The sequence below is a fragment of the Chlorocebus sabaeus genome, chromosome 19, assembly GCF_047675955.1.
Source record: "Chlorocebus sabaeus isolate Y175 chromosome 19, mChlSab1.0.hap1, whole genome shotgun sequence".
In the NCBI taxonomy this organism is placed as follows: domain Eukaryota; kingdom Metazoa; phylum Chordata; class Mammalia; order Primates; family Cercopithecidae; genus Chlorocebus; species Chlorocebus sabaeus.
This window is the reverse complement of record NC_132922.1, coordinates 20,094,224-20,114,652: the sequence shown is the minus strand read 5'-3', so window position 1 is coordinate 20,114,652 and position 20,429 is coordinate 20,094,224. Positions and strand designations below refer to the sequence as shown.

Here is a 20,429-nt window from a genome sequence, read left to right as displayed (position 1 = left end):
TACAAAAATTAGCCGAGTTTGGTGGCAGGCACCTGTAATCCCAGCTACTCGGGAGGCTGAGACAGGAGAATCACTCGAACCCAGGAGGCGGAGGTTGCAGGAAGCCGAGATCCTGCCATTGCACTCCAGCCTGGGCGACAAGAGTAAAACTCCCTCTCAAAAAATAAAAAACAAAATAAGAGATACCCCAAGAAGTCCTCTGGGTTTTATTCCAGACATTCTCCTCCCATTCCCAAATGGGCCACTCACCTAATTCCTCATAGCAATTAGGATCAGTGACCCCTGGCAGTAGAGTCACTCCCCTCTTTGTTGGTCACTGGCATGAGGAGCCATAGGTGGCCAAGTGGTTGTGGCGGTGTCCAGGTCAGTAGAATCCTTGTTTCACATTCCTCCCTTACCCCAGGACTAGATCCTCTAGTGCAGCTGATCCCAAGTGTGTGAGGATGGGAAGCACACACCTTGCAAAGGGCAACCATGCATGATGGTGAGCAGGGCCACTCTTGGACGTGTCTGCCGTAGCTGTGGGGGACATGGCACCAGATATCAGTTGTCAGTTTAAGGCATCCTGGAGGACAGAGGCTCAAACCTGAGGGGCATTTCTCCATTTGTGCCCCTGCTAAGCCAGTAGGGCATTCCATTGTTTTGTCAGGCTCACTGCCCACTAGTGCAGCTGCAATCATAAATTCACCGATTCCAGTGAATTTATGAGGAGTCATTGGCACAGCTGCTAGGCTGAAATGGGCCACTTTGTGTAAGGCTGTGTTGAATGGAAGTCCAGGCCAGCACTTGAGGCATTCAGTACTTTGGACCATGGAGCTACTGGAGGCACTACAGGCAGGGAAGGCAACTCCATTACCAAAAAGGGCTTCTGTTTCATGAAGGATAAATTGTGTATCCCTCCAAGGTGGAAGGGGTCTGATATAGTTAGTGGCTGTCTGGCTCTTCCCAAGGATGGGCCATCTCAAGGAGGGTTCCATGTTGGTCTCTACTGCTGGTAGATTGGGCACTCAGTGGAGTCGCAAGATGAGCCTTGGTGCTGGGGAGGCAAAAGAGGAAGAAAAGCAAGGGGAGGATGCAAACTAACATGAGGCTTCAAGGCCTGGCCACCGCTTTGCAGCAAACTGCAAGGCTCACAGAGGCCACTCATGTTCTCTGGGCTTATGGACTTCTCTGGAAGGTTTGCAAGGATACCTCGGAGAGATCTGCAGGGAAGAGCATTTCCTGGCCTGGTTCCCATCCACTTCCCATTTCCCACCGCTCATTGTTTAACCTGTGAGTCACTAACCCTTCCATACTGTGGGCTGCAAAAATCCAGCTTCTTGGTGACCACTCAGGAAGCCAGATTGCATACTCTGAAATGCAGTACTCCCCAGCCCAAAAATGCAGGGGCGACTTGGCTTAAATGGAGGAGGTAGAGAGGGGACGGAGGAGGTGTGCCATTCTGAGTTGGTGCACAAGGTTTGTGTCCAATACAGCTGTGTTAGTCGCTAACCATAGATGGTCTCCATGGCCTAAAAAGTGATACATTAACTATTACAGGCTTCCAAGTTTGGATAGCTGGAATCCTTGACAGAGGTGAGAGTGTGACTGGGGTCACTGCGAGTATTATTAATCGGTGTAGTTAACTTAGTGGGATGTTGGTTGTGGTAAATTCTCTTGCAGTTAAATTGTACTGCAGATGTTTATCATTTTGTTTATATTTGTTCTAAATACATCAGATATCAAAGTAATGCCTCAAAACATGTCTCCTTAAAAATAGCAGAAGATACATTATCATGTGTTTTTGTTTTTGTTTTTTTTTTTTTTTTTGAGGCGGAGTCTAGCTCTGTCACCCAGGCTAGAGTGCAGTGGTGCGATCTCTGCTCACTGCAACTATCACCTCCTGGGTTCAAGCGATTCTCCTGCCTCAGCCTCCTGAGTAGCTAGGATTACAGACATGTACCACCATGCCTGATTAATTTTTGTATTTTTAGTGGAGACAGGATTTCACCATGTTGGCCGGGCTGGTCTCAAACTCCTGGCCTCAAGTGATCTGCCCACCTCAGTGCCGGGGTTACAGGAGTGAGCCATCATGCCTGGCCACATTATCATGTGTTTTGGATATAAGCTCTGTTAAAACTGGGAGGCCCTAGGACATGGCCTGGTAATAAGGCCACTGAAGCTGCTCAGGGCTCAGTGAGAGCAAATGGTTCTGGAATGTTGCACACTTCCATAGGCTCTTGGGGGAGAGGAGTTACCACTACAACTTGCAGGGCCCAGATCCATAGTGTACTGTGAGCAGGGCTTTAACTTTGCCACCGTCTGGACTATTAGACTTCCCTGGAAGGTTAACCTTCGTAGAGAGGGTTACCTCAGCTAGGACTCACAATGGGAGAAACAGAATCATTTATTTACAACATGAGCAGGCACACTACTCCCAAACAACAATCTGAATTTTAGGATACGTCCCTAAATTTTAGACCCTTTCAGTACTGAGTTTGAAGCCATTGAAAAATTTTTAAAAACTGAATAAAAAGGATAAAAATAATACCTTGGCTACAGGTTAAAAATGGATTGAATATAAAATACCTAAATGAAAGAGAAGAGCAGAACTAAATTCTAAGACTAGCAAATGTATCAGATCTTGATAATTTTAAGGGTTGTTAGCCCCCACATTTATATATTTCAGTATATAATTCTTTCCAAATAATGTAGAAAGATAAAACTGAAAAAGTAAGAGGCTGGGTGTGGTGGTTAATACCTGTAATCCTAGCACATTGGAAGGCCAAGGTGGGAGGATAACTTGAGCTCAGGAGTTTGAGAACAGCCTAGGCAACATAGTGAGACCTTGTCTCTACCAAAAAAAAAAAAAAAAAAAAAAAAAAATTAGCTGGGCATGGTGGCACATGCCTATGGTCTCTGTTACCTGGGAGGCTGAGACAGGAAGATTGAGTGCAGGAGTTCAAGGCAGCAGTGAGCTATGATTGCACCATTCCACTCGAACCTGGGCAACAGAGTGAGACTCTGTTTCAAAAACAAATTAATATAAAACCCTTAATAAAAGGTAACTCTAACTAGAATGAGTACAGGATCAATTCAGATTTGGATGCTGGGTGACTAGAAAAACTAATCTGCTATATTTTCATTTTCTGAAGTGCTCATGTTACTTATTCGTATCTACCTGCTCTTGTTTCATTTTTATCAACTTCTATTTCATTAAATTGTTTCTTCTCTTCTCTCTCTCTCTCTTTTTTTTTTCTTTTTGAGACAGGGTCTTAACTCTGTCACCCAGGCTGGAATGCCTGGCTAATTTTTGTGGTTTTTGTAAAGACAGGGTTTCAGCATGTTGCCCAGACTGGTCTTGAGCTCCTGGCCTCAAGTGATCTCCCACTTCAGCCTCCCCAAATGCTGGGATTACAGGCATGAGCCACTGCGACCCAGCCTATTCCTCCTTTTACTGATGTTATTCCTTTATCTTTGAGAATCCTAAACCTATTTATATTAAATACTTTTCACATTGTTATGGCTGAAGTGATTCTTCTTCTTCTTCTTTCTTTTTTTTTGAGATGGAGTGTCACTCTGTCGCCCAGGCTGGAGTGCAGTGGCGCAATCTTGGCTCACTGCAAGCTCCACCTCCCAGGTTCACACCATTCTCCTGCCTCAGCCTCCCGAGTAGCTGGGACTACAGGTGCCTGCCACCACGCCCGGCTAATTTTTTTGTATTTTTAGTAGAGACGGGGTTTCACCGTGTTAGCCAGGATGGTCTCCATCTCCTGACCTCGTGATCTGCCCGCCTCGGCCTCCCAAAGTACTGGGATTACAGGTGTGAGCCGCCGCGCCCGGCCTTCCTTTTTTTTTTTTTTTCTTTTAGAGACGGAGTCTCATCTCACACTGTTGACCAGGCTGGAGTGCAGTGGTATGATCTCGGTTCACTGCAACCTCCATCTCCCAAGTTCAAGCAATTCTTATGCCTCAACCTCCCAAGTAGCTGGGACTACAGGTGTGCACTACCATGCCCAGCTAATTTTGGTATTTTAAAATTATTATTTATTTATTTTGAGACAGAGTCTCACTCTGTCACCCAGACTGGAGTGCGGTGGCACGATCTCAGCTCACTACAACCTCCACCTCCCAGGTTCAAGTGATTTTCATGCCTCAGCCTCCCAAGTAGCTGGAATTACAGGTACACACCAACATGCCCAGCTACTTTTTGTATTTTTAGTGGAGACGGGGTTTCACCACGTTGTCCAGGCTGGTCTCGAACTCCTGACTTCAAGAGATCCCCCAGCCTCCGCCTTCCAAAGTGCTGGGATTACAGACGTGAGCCACCATCCCTGGCCTGAAGTGATTCATCTTCTAAGCACTGACTTCTTTGGCTTCTTTATTAGCATTGGCTTTCTTCACAGGTTTTGAATTTTGGTTTTCAGACTGGGAGGTCTTCCCTCCCTCCCTTCCTCAGCCTCACCCACTCTTCTTTATCTAGTGATTTTTTAAATGCCTTTACTTAGTCTCCTGGGAGTGCTGTCTAGAACCAGATCCTATGATGGGGGCTTGGGGCTTCTGCCCTTGAGTGACATTGGGAATATCTCCAATCCAGTCCCTGACCCTGGAGGCAGATGAGTTCAGGTTCTGGCTACAAGACTTTGCTATCAACTGTGACCCTGGGAAGATGATAGCAGCATTAAATTGTTAAAATTTTGAAGTGACTTAGATTTACACAAAAGTTAGAAAAATAGTGCAGACAGTTCCTATATACTCTTCGCTTAGCTCCCCTTAGTGTTAACATCTTACCTCACCAAAGTACAAGTCTCAAAACTAGGAAACTAACATCGTTACAATACTATTAACTAAACTCCAAACATTATTCAAATTTCACTAGTCTTTTTTTTTCTATTTTATAATTCAATCCAAGGTTCTGTATTGCATTTACTGATTTTTCTGTGTCCATAATTTAATCTACTTTTGTTAAGGAATATCTGTCCCCTCTCCCCCATTTATTTAGTTGATGGGTTATAATTAGTATGATCACTGCTGGGTAACTTCCAGTCCAGCCCTGATTTCGTGCAGTGGCCTGGCTGCCATCTCCCACCCTGCGCAAGTCACTTTGATTCTCCAGTTTTCTGCAGGAACTTCTGGAACTCTTTTTTTTTTTTTTTTTTTTTTTTTTGAGAAGGAGTCTTGCTCTGTTGCCCAGGCTAGAGTGCAATGGTGCAATCCCGGCTCACTGCACCCTCCGTCTCCCAGATTCAAGCGATTCTCCTCTGAGTGGCTGGGATTACAGGCATGCATCACCACATCCGGCTAATTTTTCTATTATTAGTAGAGATGAGATTTCACCATGTTGGCCAGGCTGGTCTCAAACTTCTGACTTCAGGTGATCCTGCGGCCTTGGCCTCCCAAAGTGCTGGGATTACAGGCATGAGCCACCACGCCCGGCCTTTCTTTTTTTTTTTTTAAAGACAGGGTCTCACTCTGTCACCCAGGCTGGAATGCAGTGGCATGATTATGGCTCACTGCAGCCTCTACTTCCTGGGCCCAAGCAATCCTCTCACTTCAGCTCCTGAGTAGCTGGGACTACAGGTGCACACCACTTCACCTGGCTAATTAAAAAAAAAATTTTTTTTTTGTAGAAATGGGGTCTTCCTATGTTGCCCATGCTGGTCTTGAACTCCTGGCCTCAAGTGATCCTCCCACCTTGGCCTCCTAAATTGCTGAGATTACAGGTGTGGGCCACCACGCCCAACCTAACTTCAAGAACTCTTGACCATCTCTGTTTCTTTCCTGATTTTAGGCCCACAATGCTCACTGTCCTAATTTTAGGATGAGACTCCAAATCTTTTTTTTTTTTTTTTTTGAGATGGAGTCTCACTCTGTTGCCCAGGCTGGAGTGCAGTGGCACGATCTCGGCTCACCACAACCTCCGCCTCCAGGGTTCAAACGATTCTCCTGCCTCAGCCTCCTGAGTAACTGGGACTACAGGCGTGCACAACCATGCCCAGCTAATTTTTGTATTTTTAGTAGAGACAGGGTTTCATTATGTTAGCCAGGCTGGTCTCAAACTCCTGACCTCGTGATCTCTCCACCTCGGCCTCCCAAAGTGCTGGGATTACAGGCGTGAGCTACTGTGCATGGCTGAGACTCTAAAACAATGTAGCCTACAAAGTACTGAATTGAGTCCCTGACTTATTTTCTTTTCCTTTTTTTTTTTTTTACTCCAGAAATATGCTTACCCACCTGCCTGATTTTCTTGCTTAATTTTTCCCTCATCTGTTCTCTTGTTCTCGGCACTCTGGCCAAAGGACCTTTCTTTCTATTCCTTGGAAGCTGAGAACTGCTGCTTGCCTCGTGGGCTTTGCCCCTGCTGCTCTCTCTCTCCAGAACTTATTTCTTATTTTATTAACTTATTATTTTATTAACTTATTAATAATCCCCCTCTTATTTCTGAGCTAAGCCATAATGTCATTTTTGGTGAGTCACTACGCTAACACCTGAACAATTTCTAGCCTAAAATGTCCTTAAATCTGAAAATGTCAGGCTTCCAACAGGCATGCCCAGCTTCGCCCATTTTCTAAATTAGAGTGACTTTCCTTCGAGCAAAACATACCAGCAGCTAAGAGTTGGGCTTTCCTTCAGCGACACGTCATCTTCTCTAAGGAATGTGCCCAAAGCACAAGGGAATTGGAAAAGACAATCGCTGTTCAAAAAAAGACAAATGTCTTTTTTTTTTTTTTTCTTTAAGACGAAATTTCGCTCTTGTTGCCCAGGCTGGAGTGCAGTGGTGCCATCTTGGCTTATTGCAACCTCCGCCTCCCAGGTTCAAGCGATTCTCCTGCCTCAGCCTCCCGAGTAGCTGGGACTACAGGCACCCACCACCATACCCGGCTAATTTTTCTATTTTTCAGCAGAGATGGGGTTTCACCATGTTGGCCAGGCTGGTCACAATCTCCTGACCTCAAGTGATCCACCCGCTTCCTCCTCCCAAAGTGCTGGGATTACAGGAGTGAGCCACCGCGCCCAGCTGACAAATGTCCGATTGAGTGTCGAGTCATTTGACTTTTGAACTGATAGAAGAATCAAAAAAATGACAGATGATGAGCTGCCAGGGAAAATAAATTCGCGTTAAAAGGTAGCAGAAAATTACCAAATGAGCTCCTGCCACTGGCCGTATTAAATGCTGGCCAATCACTCTTCCTTTTCTAATGCCCTGCGTGGGAAAAGATTTATTATGTCATAGGGGTTCGGAATTTCCTTCAAGTGTCTAAGGAGTGAGTTAGGTCCAGTCATGATAGTTGGATCTCCATTTTCTGACATTAATTGTAACTGGAAATGGCATACACTTTAGTCACCTACCCTGTCCTTATTTTGATACCATTAACTCCATCATCCTATAACTAGCAGAGGGCCCAGTCCCTTGTCATGAGGTTGTACTGTGTTTGCCCAACCAGTGCCTTCAACTAATCCATGTAGAGCCAGGGAATGGGGCGTCCTTGCTCTGTAGATCTCATGATAGAACAAAAGGACAGCACTGGGGAGACAGTGGTCCCAGGTTTCTCCCAGCAGGAGATGCCTCTCCATCTGCCCCCTCAGGCTCTGGGCCTCCAATTTCAGTTTTAGTGGCAGGATCCCAACCTGCTCCAACTCCGTAGTTCTCTTTTTTTGTTTTGTTTTGAGATGGAGTCTCGCTCGGTCACCCAGGCTGGAGTGCACTGGCACCATTTTGGCTCACTGCAATCTCCACCTCCCGGGTTTGAGTGATTCTCCTGCCCCAGCCTCCCAAGTAGCTGGGACTACAGGTGCATGCTACCACGCCCAGCTAATTTTTGTAATTTTGTAACTGCCCAAGGGGTTCACCTTGGCCACTGCCTAGACAGAGCCGATTCATCAAGAAAGGGGAATTGCAATAGAGAAAGAGTAATTCACACAGAGCCTGCTGTGCGGGAGACAGGAGTTTTATTATTATTCAAGTCTGTCTCCCTGAGCATTGGGGAGCAGAGTTTTTGTTCTGTTTTGTTTGTTTTTGAGAAAGAGTTCCACTCTGTAGCCCAGGCTGGAGTGCAGTGGCGCAATCTCAGCTCACTGCAACCTCTGCCTCCCCCGTCCTGGTTTAAGCAGTTCTCCTGCTTCAGCCTCCCAAGTAGCTGGGATTACAGGCAAGCGCCACCATGCCCAGCTAATTTTTGTATTTTTAGTAGAGATGGGATTTCACCACGTTGGCCAGGCTGGTCTCAACCTCAGGTGATCCGACCATCTTGGCCTCCCAAAGTGTTGGGATTACAGGTGGAGCCACTGCACCCGGCAGAGGGGAGCAGAGTTTTTAAGGATAACTTGGTGGGTGGTGGGGGAACCAGTGAACCAGGAGTGCTGATTGGTCAGGGATGAAATTATAGTTAGTCAAAGCTGTCTTCTTGTACTGAGTCAGTTCCTAGGTGGGGGCCACAAGATCAGACGAACCAGTTTATCTATGTGGGTGGTGCTAGCTGATCCATCAAGTGCAGGGTTTGCAAAATAGCTCAAGCACTGCTCTTAGGAGCAGTTTAGGGAGGGTCAGAATCTTATAGCCTCCAAATGTATGACTCCTAAGCAATAATTTCTAATCCTGTGGCTAATGTTACTCTAGTCCCCAGGCGAGAAGGAGGTCTGCTTTGGGAAAGGGCTGTTCTTATCTTTGTTTAAACTGTAAACTACAAGCTAGGCGTGGTGGCTCATGCCTGTAATCACAGCAAATTTGGGACGCCGAGGCGGGCGGATCACCTGAGGTTGGGAGTTCAAGACCAGCCTGACCAACATGGAGAAACCCTGTCTCTACTAAAAATACAAAAAATTAGCCAGGTGTGGTGGCGCATGCCTGTAATCCCTGCTACTCGGGAGGCTGAGGCAGGAGAATCACTAGAACCTAGGAGGCGGAGGTTGCGGTGAGCCAGGATCACGCCACTGCACTCCAGCCTGGGCAACAAGAGTGAAACTCCATCGCAAACAAAAACAAAAACAAAACCAAAAAAACCAAAAAAAAAACTATAAACTACAAACTAAGTTTATCTCAAAGTTAGTTAGTTCAGCCTATGCCCAGGAATGAACAAAGATAGCTTGGAGATTAGAAGCAAGATAGAGTCGGTTAAGTTAGATCTCTTTCACTGTGTCAGTCATAATTTTGCAAAGGCAGTTTCATTTTTAGTAGAAACGGGGTTTCACCTTGTTGGCTCCTGACCTCAAGTGATCCACCCTCCTCGGTCTCCCAAAGTGCTGGGATTACAGGTGTGAGCCACCGCGCCTGGCCCCAACTCCGTGGTTCTAAGACGTAATGAAAAGAGTTTAGCACAGAGACCGAAGGCTGATCTGTCTTGAGAGCCCCTGGGCAGTCACTCTGCCATTTCCTGGTGTCTGTGAGACTTTAGACTACACCAGACACTCCCTGCACACGTGGCACCGATGCAGGCCCCCGTCCCTCTGCCACTCCCCACAGAGAGCAGTCGTGGCCTTAAAGTCCCCTTTACCCAAGCCATGACCAGGCAGTTCCAACAGGCATTATCTCCCAACTTTGACTCCAGGGCTTCTCCCAGCTCTGAGGGTCTGAGATTCTGAAGATTTGCCTGGAGGGTTTCTTTATTCTGGAGCCATTGAGACTAGGAGCCTCACCCCATTCCTTCTCTTACATCCTACAGAAATCAGGGTGAAATGGCCCACACGTGCCGTGGAACCATCAACCTGTCCACCGCGCACATTGACACAGAGGACTCTTGTGGTATCTTGCTGACCAGTGGGGCCAGGAGCTACCACCTCAAGGCCGGCTCAGAGGTGGACCGGCAGCAGTGGATCACCGCCCTGGAGCTGGCCAAAGCCAAGGCTGTCCGCGTGATGAACACTCATTCAGGTAGTGAGCGCTTGGGACAGCGGGTGTGTATATGGTGGTGTCATGAGTGGAGGAAGTGGGAATTGCAAGCAGCTGGTGGCCAGTGGTGGCCAGGAGACCCAGGCCAGCCCGGATCAATCTGGAAGGTCAAGGTGCGTGCATGTTCTGTGTATCGTCAGCAGTGAGAGGCTCAGTCATTCTGTCTGGCCAGCAGTTCTTGGCATGGAAATGTTTTTGATGGGCAGGAACTGTGTGTGCCTTTCTTTGGGCTAGTCAGGACTTCAGCAGACCCTTCAGATGCTGCAGGGGTCAGGTCCAGAAGCAGCTGTCAGTGTTTGCCTCAAGCCAGCCTTTTCCCTAGGTTTCCCCATAGTGGAGAGTGAAACCATTTAGCCAAAGCTGCTGCCTTTGCTTATTAGGGAGGCCAGCTCAGATGTCCTGAGCAAGACATTTTATTTTTTACTTTAATAAATTTATTTTATTTTTTGAGACAGAGTCTCACTCTGTCACCCAGGCTGGAGTACAGTGGCGTGATCTCGGCTCACTGCAACCTCTGCCTTCCATGTTCAAGCAATTATCCTGCCTTAGCCTTCCAGGTAGCTGGGATTATAGGCGCACACCACCATGCCCAGCTAATTTTTGTATTTTTAATACAGACAGGGTTTCATCATGTTGGCCAGGCTGGTTTCAAATTCCTGACCTCAGGTGATATGCCCACTTCGGCCTCCCAAAGTACTGGGATTACAGGCGTGAGCCACCACGCCTGGCCAATAAATTTATTTTTTAAATATGTAATGTTCGGCCGGGCATGGTGGCACATGCCTGTAATCCCAGCATTTTGGGAGGCTGAGGCAGGTGGATCATGAGGTCAGGAGTTTGAGACCAGCCTAGCCAACATGGTGAAACCCCGAAGATATAAAAAGTTAGCTGGGCATGGTGGCATGTGCCTGTAATACCAACTACTCAGGAGGCTGAGGCAGGAGAATCGCTTGAACCCAGGAGGCGGAGGTTGCAGTGAGCTGAGATGGCACCAGGGCAAGACACTGTCTCAAAAAAAAAAAAAAAAAATGTTTTAACATGACTCACAAACCAACAGCGTCGAAAGCCTATGCAGTAAGGTCTGTCTTTGACTCCTGGTTCCCAGTCACCCACCCCATTCTCCTACCCAGAGGCAACCAGAGATACATGTATCTTTACATATATATTCAAATAGGTACTTATTTCAGAGTAACTGCATTTACCGCCTTATTTTCCATTTAGCAATATGTCTTGGAAAATTTCCCTGTCAATATGTAAAAAGCTTCCTCTTTGTTCTTAATGACAATGTAGTATTTCATTGTATGGGTGGACCATAGTTTATTTAACCTATAGCTTGTTGATGAGCATTTGGGTTGTTTTCCTTATTTTGTTGTGACATACTGTGCTGCCGTGAGTAACCTTTGCAAGTACTTCATTTCATGCACACATGAGTATAAATGAAATTTGTGTTCCAGGAAGCCGGCTTGCTAGGTCAATGGGCGTGTACATTTGTAATTGTGCAAGGTATTGTCAAACTGCCTTCCATAGGGGTTGTGCCATGGAATGTTAACAGGAGTGTGTGAGGACACACACCTCCCACAGCCCTGCCTGGCCAGAGCTACAGTAAATGTTTCTGATGTTGAAAAAAAAATGTCTACACACGCAGCTGTGATCGTTCTGAAGTCATTAGTGGAATGGTGTATTCCACAGACCTATGCGTTTGTCTGGGGAGGCAGAGCTCCAGGTGAGAAGGGGGCACAGCCCCTGCTCTCCCAGACTATCTTGGAGACTGGGTGGGGAGATGGTGAGTCCTGTGGAAGGAGCTTGGCATTCAGCAGGATGAGAGGGGCTAGTGATGTTGGTCCTTATGCCCCATCCCTGTCTCCCACGTTGGGGTCTGTCCCCCAGCTCTAGGGTCTCAGTGAGTATTAAAGGGCACTGAAAACCAGTCTGGCTTTCTCTTTTGTCTCACTCATTTGGAGCATGGGCCACCTGCTTGGAAACTGTTCTCCCTGAGGTCAGCACTCATGTAGCTCTTGTGCATCAGCAATGATGCTGAGTTTGACAGGAGGTCCCCCAGGTACCACTCCGTTACCGAGTGAAGGAGGCAGGTGAGACCATCTCAGACATGGGCTGTGTTGGGACCCCCAGAAGGACCCGTGGTCTCAATTTGTGTGCCTGTGGGAAGCCACTGTGGTAAAAGCTGTGGCTGGTGGCACAGCTGGGCTCAGGGCACTCATACTGGCCAAGTGAGGATGCCCACTAGAGATCTAGCTTCCTCTTCTTGGTTTTGCTTTTCTAAGTATAAATAAATAAATAAATGATAAATTGCCTTATTTTTTAGGAACTTCTTGAAAATAATGCAGCAGGTGGCAGTCATGGGATTAGTCATCCTGGAACAGTTTCCCTACGATAGCCAATGCGAGGGGTTTTTGCAATTGGCGGGGTCGGGGGGTGAGAGCAGGGAGCAGAGAAGTGCCTGTTAACTCAGCTGGCAGTGCTAGAGACTGCTAGCCCAGACTTCTTCTAAAGGAGAAGGGACCCCTGAGGGAGTAACCTTAGCCTCAGCTTCCCTCATTGTATGAGATGCAGCACATATGCCAAGAGCGCAGCCTTCTGGGCAAGGCCACAGGACAGAAGCAAACATCCAGGTACCACTCAAGGTAGGATTCCTCTCTTGTTGGCTTTTTGAAGCACGAATGAACCATGTATGTGAAGGAAAAGCCTTCAGGCGGCTACTCTGTGTTTGTAGAAAGATTGGGACCACCTGGTTATGTCTTGGAAAATAGCCCTTTTGTTGGCTTTCTGTTAAAGGCAAGGTCCTCCTCTCTGAGCTCTCAGGCTGATGTCAGAGAGTTGTGGTTTGTAACTTTTTGCCTGTCTTGGAGTCAGCTTGGGGCAGCCTTGAATGAGAGAAGATGGCCTAATGTCGCTCTCCTTGGGCCTGGCTGATGGTGGCCAGCTGGGTCAAGGACACAGATAGCACTTTAGGCAGGCCACTGTGGGTTATCCTGGGGCCTGTTTTCTTTTCCTGAACTGAGGACCCTGTCTCATCCTGCTGGAAGCCTACTTCCTACTTCTACTTATCTCTTGAAATCACCTGCTACTCCCCAGCTCTTTTGCCATGCCCTAATCCAAGTGCAATCCCCTCCTACCTGGATATCTATCAGGAGTTCGAGACCAGCCTGGCCAACATGGTGAAACCCTGTCTCTGCTAAAAATACAAAAATTAGCCAGGTATGGTGGTGCATGCCTGTAGTCCCAGCTAATCGGGAGGCTGAGGCAGGAGAATCGCTTGAACCTGGGAGGCAGAGGTTGCCGTGAGCTGAGATCACACCCCTGCACTCCAGCCTGGGCAACAGAGTGAGACTCTGTCTCAAAACAAACAAACAAATCAACTCTTAGGTGCTATAAATCAACTAGACTTAGCAGGCATATACAAAACACTCCACTCAACAGCAGCAGAATATAATTTCTTTTCAAGTACACATGGAACATTTTTCAGGATAGACCATATGTTAGGCCACAAAACAAGTCTCAATAATTTTTTAAAAGATTGAGATTATATGAAGTATCTTTTCTGACCACAGTGGAATGAAGGTAGGAATCAATAACAGAGGTAACACTAGAAAATGCAGAAATACATGGAAGTTAAACAACATACTCTTAAACAACTAGTGGATCAAAGATGAAGTCACAAGGGAAATTCGAAAATACATTGAGATAAATGAAAACAAGAACACAATATACCAAAATTTTGGAATGCAGAAAAAGCAGTGCCCAGAGAGAAATGTATAGCTATATCTATTCCTCATTTATGTGCCAGAAAAAATACAAAAAGAAAAAAAAGTATGGCTCTAAAAGTATATGTTTAAAAGAAGGAAAAAAATCTCAAATGAAAAACCAAATTTTATACCTGAAGGAAGTAGGTAAAGAACAAACTAAACTCAAAGCTAGCAGAAGGAAGGAAACAATACAGATTAAAGTTGTGCTCGGCATGGTGGCTCACGCCTATAATCCCAGCACTTTGGGAGGCCAAGGTGGGCGGATCACCTGAGGTCAGGAGTTTGAGACCAACCTGGCCAACATGCTTAAACCCTATTTCTACTAAATTAGATGGACGTGGTAGCAGACGCCTGTAATCCCAGCTACTTGGGAGGCTGAGGCAGGAGAATTGCTTGAACCGGGGAGGCAGAGGTTGCAGCGAGCTGTAACTGTGCTCCAGCCTGGGCAACAAAGTGAGACTCTGACTCAAAAAAAAAAAAAAAAAAAAAAAAAAATTAGAGTTAGAGTAAATGAAATAGAGAATAGAAAAACCAGTAGAGAGAATGAATGAAAGCAAGAGTTGGTTCTTTGAAAAGACTGACATAATTAGCAAACCTTTAGCTAGACTAAGAAAAAAAGAGAAGACTTGAATTACTGAAATCAGAAATGAAAGTGGGAACATTACTAATGACTTTACAGAAATGAAAAGGGTTCTTATAAGAACAGGATGAAAAGGATTAAAACGAACGATTTATGCCAGCAAATTAGATAACCTGGATGCAAATGGACAAACTTAGAAACACTCAAGTTACAAAAACTGAGCAAAGAAGAAATAAAGTATCTTAACAGACCTACAATGAAGACGTCATTGAATCTGTAATCAAAGATCTTGAAACTAAGGAAAGTCCAAGACCAGATGGCTTAATTGGGTGAATTCTACCAAACATTTAAAGAACTTGCAAGGCTGGGCCTGGTGGTCACGTCTGTAATTCCAGCACTTTGGGAGGCCTAGGAGGGAAGATCAATTGAGCCCAGGAGTTTGACACTAACCTGGGCAACATAGTGAGACCCTTTCTTTATAAAAATTTGAAAAACGAAAACTAGCCAGGCATGATAGCACCTGCCTGTAGTCCCAGCTACATGGGAGCCTGAGGTGGGAGGATTGCTTGACCCCCAGAGGTTGAGGCTGCAGTGAGCCATGATTTCACCACTGCACCACTGCACTTCAGCCTGAGCAATAGAGTGAGACCCTATCTCAAAAAAAGAAAAAAAAAAAAAAGAAAAAAAAATTATACCAATTCTTCTTAAAATTTTTCCAAAAAATTGAAGAGGATGAAACACTTCTTTATTTTTTTATTTTTTTGAGATGGAGTTTTGCTCTTGTTGCCCAGGCTGGAGTGCAATGCAGCAATCTCGGCTCACTACAACCTCTGCCTCCCAGGTTCAAGTGATTCTCCTGCCTCAGCCTCCCAAGTAGCTGGGATTACAGGTGCATACCATCATAACCGGCTAATTTTGTGTATTTTTAGTAAAAACAAAGTTTCACCATGTTAGCCAGGCTGGTCTCGAACTCCTGACCTCAGATGATCTGCCCGCCTTGGCCTCCCAAAGTGCTGGGATTACAGGCACGAGCCACCGCGCCCGGCCTGAGGATGAAACACTTAATAATTTATTTTATGAGGCCAGCCCTGATACCAAAGCCACACAAAGACATCACAAGAAAAGAAGACTATAAACCATTATCCTTTATGAATATAGCTGCAAAATCCCTCAACAAAATACTGGCAAACAAAATCCATTAGCATATTTAAAGGGATTATACACCATAACCAAGTGGGACTTACCCCAGGAGTGGAAGCGTATTCAACAACAACCAAAACACAATCAATGTAGTACACCAATTTGATTGAGGGTAAAAAAAAGCCACATGTGGCCATCTCAACTGATACAGAGAAAAGATCTGACAAATATTCAACACCTTTTCATGATGAACACACTCAGCAAGCTAGGAATAGAAGGCAACTTTAGCAACATGATAAAGGGCATTTATGAAAAACCCACAGCTAACATCATACTTGATGACGAAAGAATGAAAATTTCCTCCCTAAGATCAAGAACAAGTCAAGGATGCCCAGTTCCCCAAAGCTATTCAACATTCTACTGGAAGTTCTAGACTGAACAATTAGACAAGAAAAATAAACCAAAGGAAAATTTGGAATGGAAAAAGTAAAACTTACTTTATTGGCACACACATGATCCTATGTATAGAAAAACTCAAAGAACCTACAAAAAAAAAAAAAAAAAAGAAACTATTAGAGTTTAATAAATGAATTCGGCAAAGGTGCAGGGTTTTCTATATACTTGTATTTCTACGTAGTTGTAAATAATAACCCAAAAAGGAAATGAAGAAAACAATTTCATTTAAATAGCATCAAAGGTCGGGTACAGTGGCTCATGCCTGTAATCCTAGCACTTTGGGAGGCTGAGATGGGCAGATTGCCTGAGCTCAGGAGTTCGAGGCCTGCCTGAGCAACATGGTGAAACCCCCTCTCTACTAAAATACAAAAACTTAGCCAGGTGTGGCGGCATGTACCTGTAATTCCAGCTACTCCAGAGGCTGAGGCAGGAGAACTGCTTGAACCCGGGAGGCAGAGGTTGCAGTGAGCTGAGATTGCACCACTGCACTCCAGCCTGGGCGAAAGAGCAAGACTCCGTCTCCAAAAATAAAAAATAAATAAATAGCATCAAAGTTTAAAATACTTACGAATAAATTTAACCAAGGAGGTGAAAAGGAAACTGAAACTAAAACATATTGGTGGGGAAAAAAAAAAAAAAAACCTTTATAAATGGAAAGATATTCTATGTTCATGGATTGAAAGACATAATATTATTAACATGGTGAACTGCCTAAGCAATCCATAGAATCAATGTGATCCCTATCAAAATCCACTGACCCTTTTTTGCAGAGATGAAAGCGTTTATTCTAAAATTCATATGGAATTAATTTCAGAGGACCCCTAAATTGTCAAAACAGTCTTGAAAAAGAACTGACTTGGAAGACTCCACTTTTGAAACTTGCTAAGGGCTGTAGTAGTCAAGACAATGTGGTACTTGAGTAAAGATAGACATACAGATCAATGGAATAGAATTGAGAGTCCAGAAATAAACCCATACATCTCTAACCAATGGATTTTCAGCAAGAGTACCAGGATCATTTAATAGGGAAAGGACTGTCTCTTCAGCAAATGGTACAGAAATGATTGGATATCCACATACAGAATAATGAAGTTGGACTCCCCCCTGTCTCCACCACCATATACAAAAATTAACTCAAAATCTGTTAGGCATGGTGGCTCACACCTGTAATCCCAGCACTTTGGAAGGCTGAGGCAGGTGGATCACCTGAGGTCAGAAGTTTGAGACCAGCCTGGCCAACATGGTGAAACCCCATCTCTACTAAATATACAAAAATCAGTCAAGTGTGGTGGTGCACACCTATAGTCCCAGCTACTCAGGAGGCAGAGGCAGGAGAATTGCTTGAACCTGGGAGGCGGAGGTTGCAGTGAGCCAAGATTGTGTTGCTGCCCTCTAGCCTGGATGACAGAGCAAGACTCCATCAAAAGAAAAGAGAGAACTCAAAATGAATCAAAGACCTAAATATAAGAGTTAAACCAACAAAACTCTTAGAAAGAAAAAACAGGAGTAAATTTTCAAAACCTTGAATTCGACAATAAGTTTTTATTTTTAATTTTTATTTATTTGTTTATTTACTTAAGACAGGGTCTCGCTCTGTCAACCAGGCTGGAGTGCAGTGGTGAGATCTCAGCTCCCTTCGCCTCTCAGGCTCAAGTGATTCTCCTGCCTCAGCCTCCTGAGTATCTGGGACCACAGGAACGAGCCACCAGGCCAGCTCATTTTTGTATTTTTAGAAGAGACAGGGTTTTGCCACATTGGCCAGGCTGGTCTCAAATTCCTGAGCTCAAGTGATCTGCCCACTTCGACCTCCCAAAGTGCTGGGACTACAGACGTGTGCCACTGCACTCGGCCAGCAATAAGTTTTTAGATATAACACTAAAAACAAAAGCAGCTAAGAAAAAAGATGGATAAATTGGACTTCATCAAAATTTAAAAATTTTGTGCATCAAAGGACACTATAAAGAAAAGGAAAAGATAGCTCACAGAATGGGAGAAAATATATGCAAATCATATGTTTAATAAAGGTTTAGCATCCAGAATATATAAAGGATTCTTACAACTCAACACCTAAAAGAAAAATTACCTATTAAAAAAAATGAGCAGGCCAGGTGCGGTGGCTCACTCTTGTAATCCCAGCACTTTGGGAGGCTGAGGTGGGTGGATCACTTGAGGTCAGGACTTCTAGACCAGCCTGGCCAACATGGTGAAACCCTGTCTCTACTAAAAATGCAAAAATTAGCTGGGTGTGGTGGTGGGTGCCTGTAATCCCAGCTACTTGGAAGGCTGAGGCAGGAGAATCACTTGAACCTGGGAGGCAGAGGTTGCAGTGAGCCGAAATCACACCACTGCACTCCAGCCTAGGCAACAGAGCAAGACTAGGTCTCAAAATAATAATAAAATAAAATAGTGGACACATGGCTGGGTGTGATGGCTCATGCCTATAATCCCAGCACTTTGGGAGGCTGAACTGAGTGGATCACTTGAGCTCAGGAGTTCAAGACCAGCCTGGGCAACATGGCAAAACCTCATCTCTACATAAAAACCAACCAACCAAACAACAACAAAAATAGCCAGTGTGGTGGCACATACCTGTAGTCCCAGCTACTCAGGAAGCTGAGGTGGGAAGATGGCGTGAGCCCAGGAGGCAGAAGTTGCTCCCAGAGGCTGAGATTGTGCCACTGCTCTCTAGCCTGGGTGACAGAGCCAGACCCTGTCTCCCCCCAGCCCCTCCACCAAAAAAGGCAAAGTACTTGAACAGACACATCTCCAAAGAAGCTAACAAATCCATGAAAAGAGAATCAACATTATTAGTCATTGAGGAAATGCAAATCCAAAAAACACTTCACACCCATTAGAATGGAAAATAACAACATCAAAAAAGAAAAGTAACAAGTGTTGGCAAGAGAGTGGAGACATTGGAACCCATATACATTGCTGGTGGAAATGTAAAATGATGCAGCCACTGTGGAAATAGTTTGGCATTTTCTCAATAAGTTAAATAGAATTGCCCCTGTGGCCCAGCAATTCCACTTCTGGGTCTATATCAAAAAATAATTGAAATCAGGTGCTCAAACAAGAACTTATACACGAACAATCATAGCAGCACTATTCACAATAGCCAAAAGGTGCAAAGAACCCGCATGCCCATTAATGGGTGAATGGATAAAGAAAATGTGGTATATCTATACAATGGAATATTATTCAGTCATGAAAAGGAATGAAGCAGTGACACATGCTACAACATGGATGAACCTTGACAACATTATGGTAAGTGAAAAAAGCCAGACACAGAACACCCACATATTGTGTGATTCCATTTATACAAAATATCCAGAACAGGTAAATCCATAGTGATAGAAAGCAGACTAGTGGTTGGTAGGAACTAGGGGGAGATGGGAAGTGACAGCCTAATGGGTATAGGATTTCTTTTTGGGGTAATGAAAATATTGTGTAACTAGCCAGAGGTGGTGGTTGCACGTTATGAACGTACTAAATATCACTTTAAAATGGGCCAGACATGGCGGCACATGCCTGTAATTCCAACACTTTGGGAGGCTGAGGCAAGAGGATTGCTTGAGCCCAGAAGTGTGAGGTTGCACTGAACCACGTTCACGCCACTGTACTCCAGTCTGGGTAACAGAGCAATGCCTTGTCCCCAAAAATAATAATAATAAAAATAAAATGATTAAAATGGTAAACATTATGTATGTTTACATCCACACACACCCAAAATTATCTTAGGTGGCTTGCTAGTGCTCGTTGGGTAAAATCCAAGCTCTTCCTCACCTCGGAGGTAAGGCCCCGTGTGATCAGGCCCCTGCTGGCAGCTCCTTTCCTGCTCCTCTCTGCCCCGCCCACTGGACTCAGTTCTGCTTCAGGGCCTTTGTACTTCCTGGTATCTCTGCCTAGAACACATCTGACTGGTGTCCCATCTTCAGAGCTCAGCCTAATGTCACCTCAAAGTACTTTAAGCTGTTCCTCTCTATTGAAACATCTCCATTATAGGACCCTGGATATTTTCTTCACTGCCATCTGCTGTCATTTTTATTTTTATTTATTTATATTTTGAGATGGAGTCTTGCTCTGTCACCCAGGCTGGAGTGCAGTGGTGTAATCTTGGTTTACTGCAACCTCCATCTCTTGGGTTCAAGTGATTCTCCTGCCTCAGTCTGCAGCTGGGACTACAGGCACCTGCCACCACACCTGGCTGATTTTTGTATTTTTAATAGAGGCAGGGTTTTACCATGTTGATCAGGCTGGTCTCAAATTCCTGACCTCAAATGATCCACCCACCTCTGCCTCCCAAAGTGCTGGGATTACAGCCATGAGCCTCCACACCCAGCCTATTTTTATTTATTTATTTATTTTAATATGGAGTCCATACTGTCACCCAGGCTGGAGTGCAGTGGTGCGATCTCGGCTCACTGCATGCAACCTCCGCCTCCTGAGGCTGGTCTTGAACTCCTGACCTCAGGTGATCTGCCTGCCTCAGTCTTCCAAAGTGCTGGGATTACAGGTGTGAGCCACTACGCCCGGCCTAAACTAAAAAACTTCTAAGACCCCCGAACTATTTAAATTTTTTATTGTTCATCTCCTCAATAGAACCTAAGTTCCTTGAGGGCAG

General features: G+C 45.1%; 1 protein-coding gene across 3 annotated transcripts in view; it reads left to right on the top strand.

Moving 5' to 3' along the window:
• Positions 1-20,429, top strand: part of OSBP2 (oxysterol binding protein 2) — a 239,448-nt gene that overhangs the window by 45,344 nt on the left and 173,675 nt on the right. For all 3 annotated transcript variants that reach the window (XM_073006810.1, XM_007975430.3, XM_007975431.3), the window contains exon 2: positions 9,639-9,847. In XM_073006810.1, the coding sequence (XP_072862911.1) occupies positions 9,639-9,847 (209 nt within the window). The remainder of the gene's footprint in view (positions 1-9,638; positions 9,848-20,429) is intronic.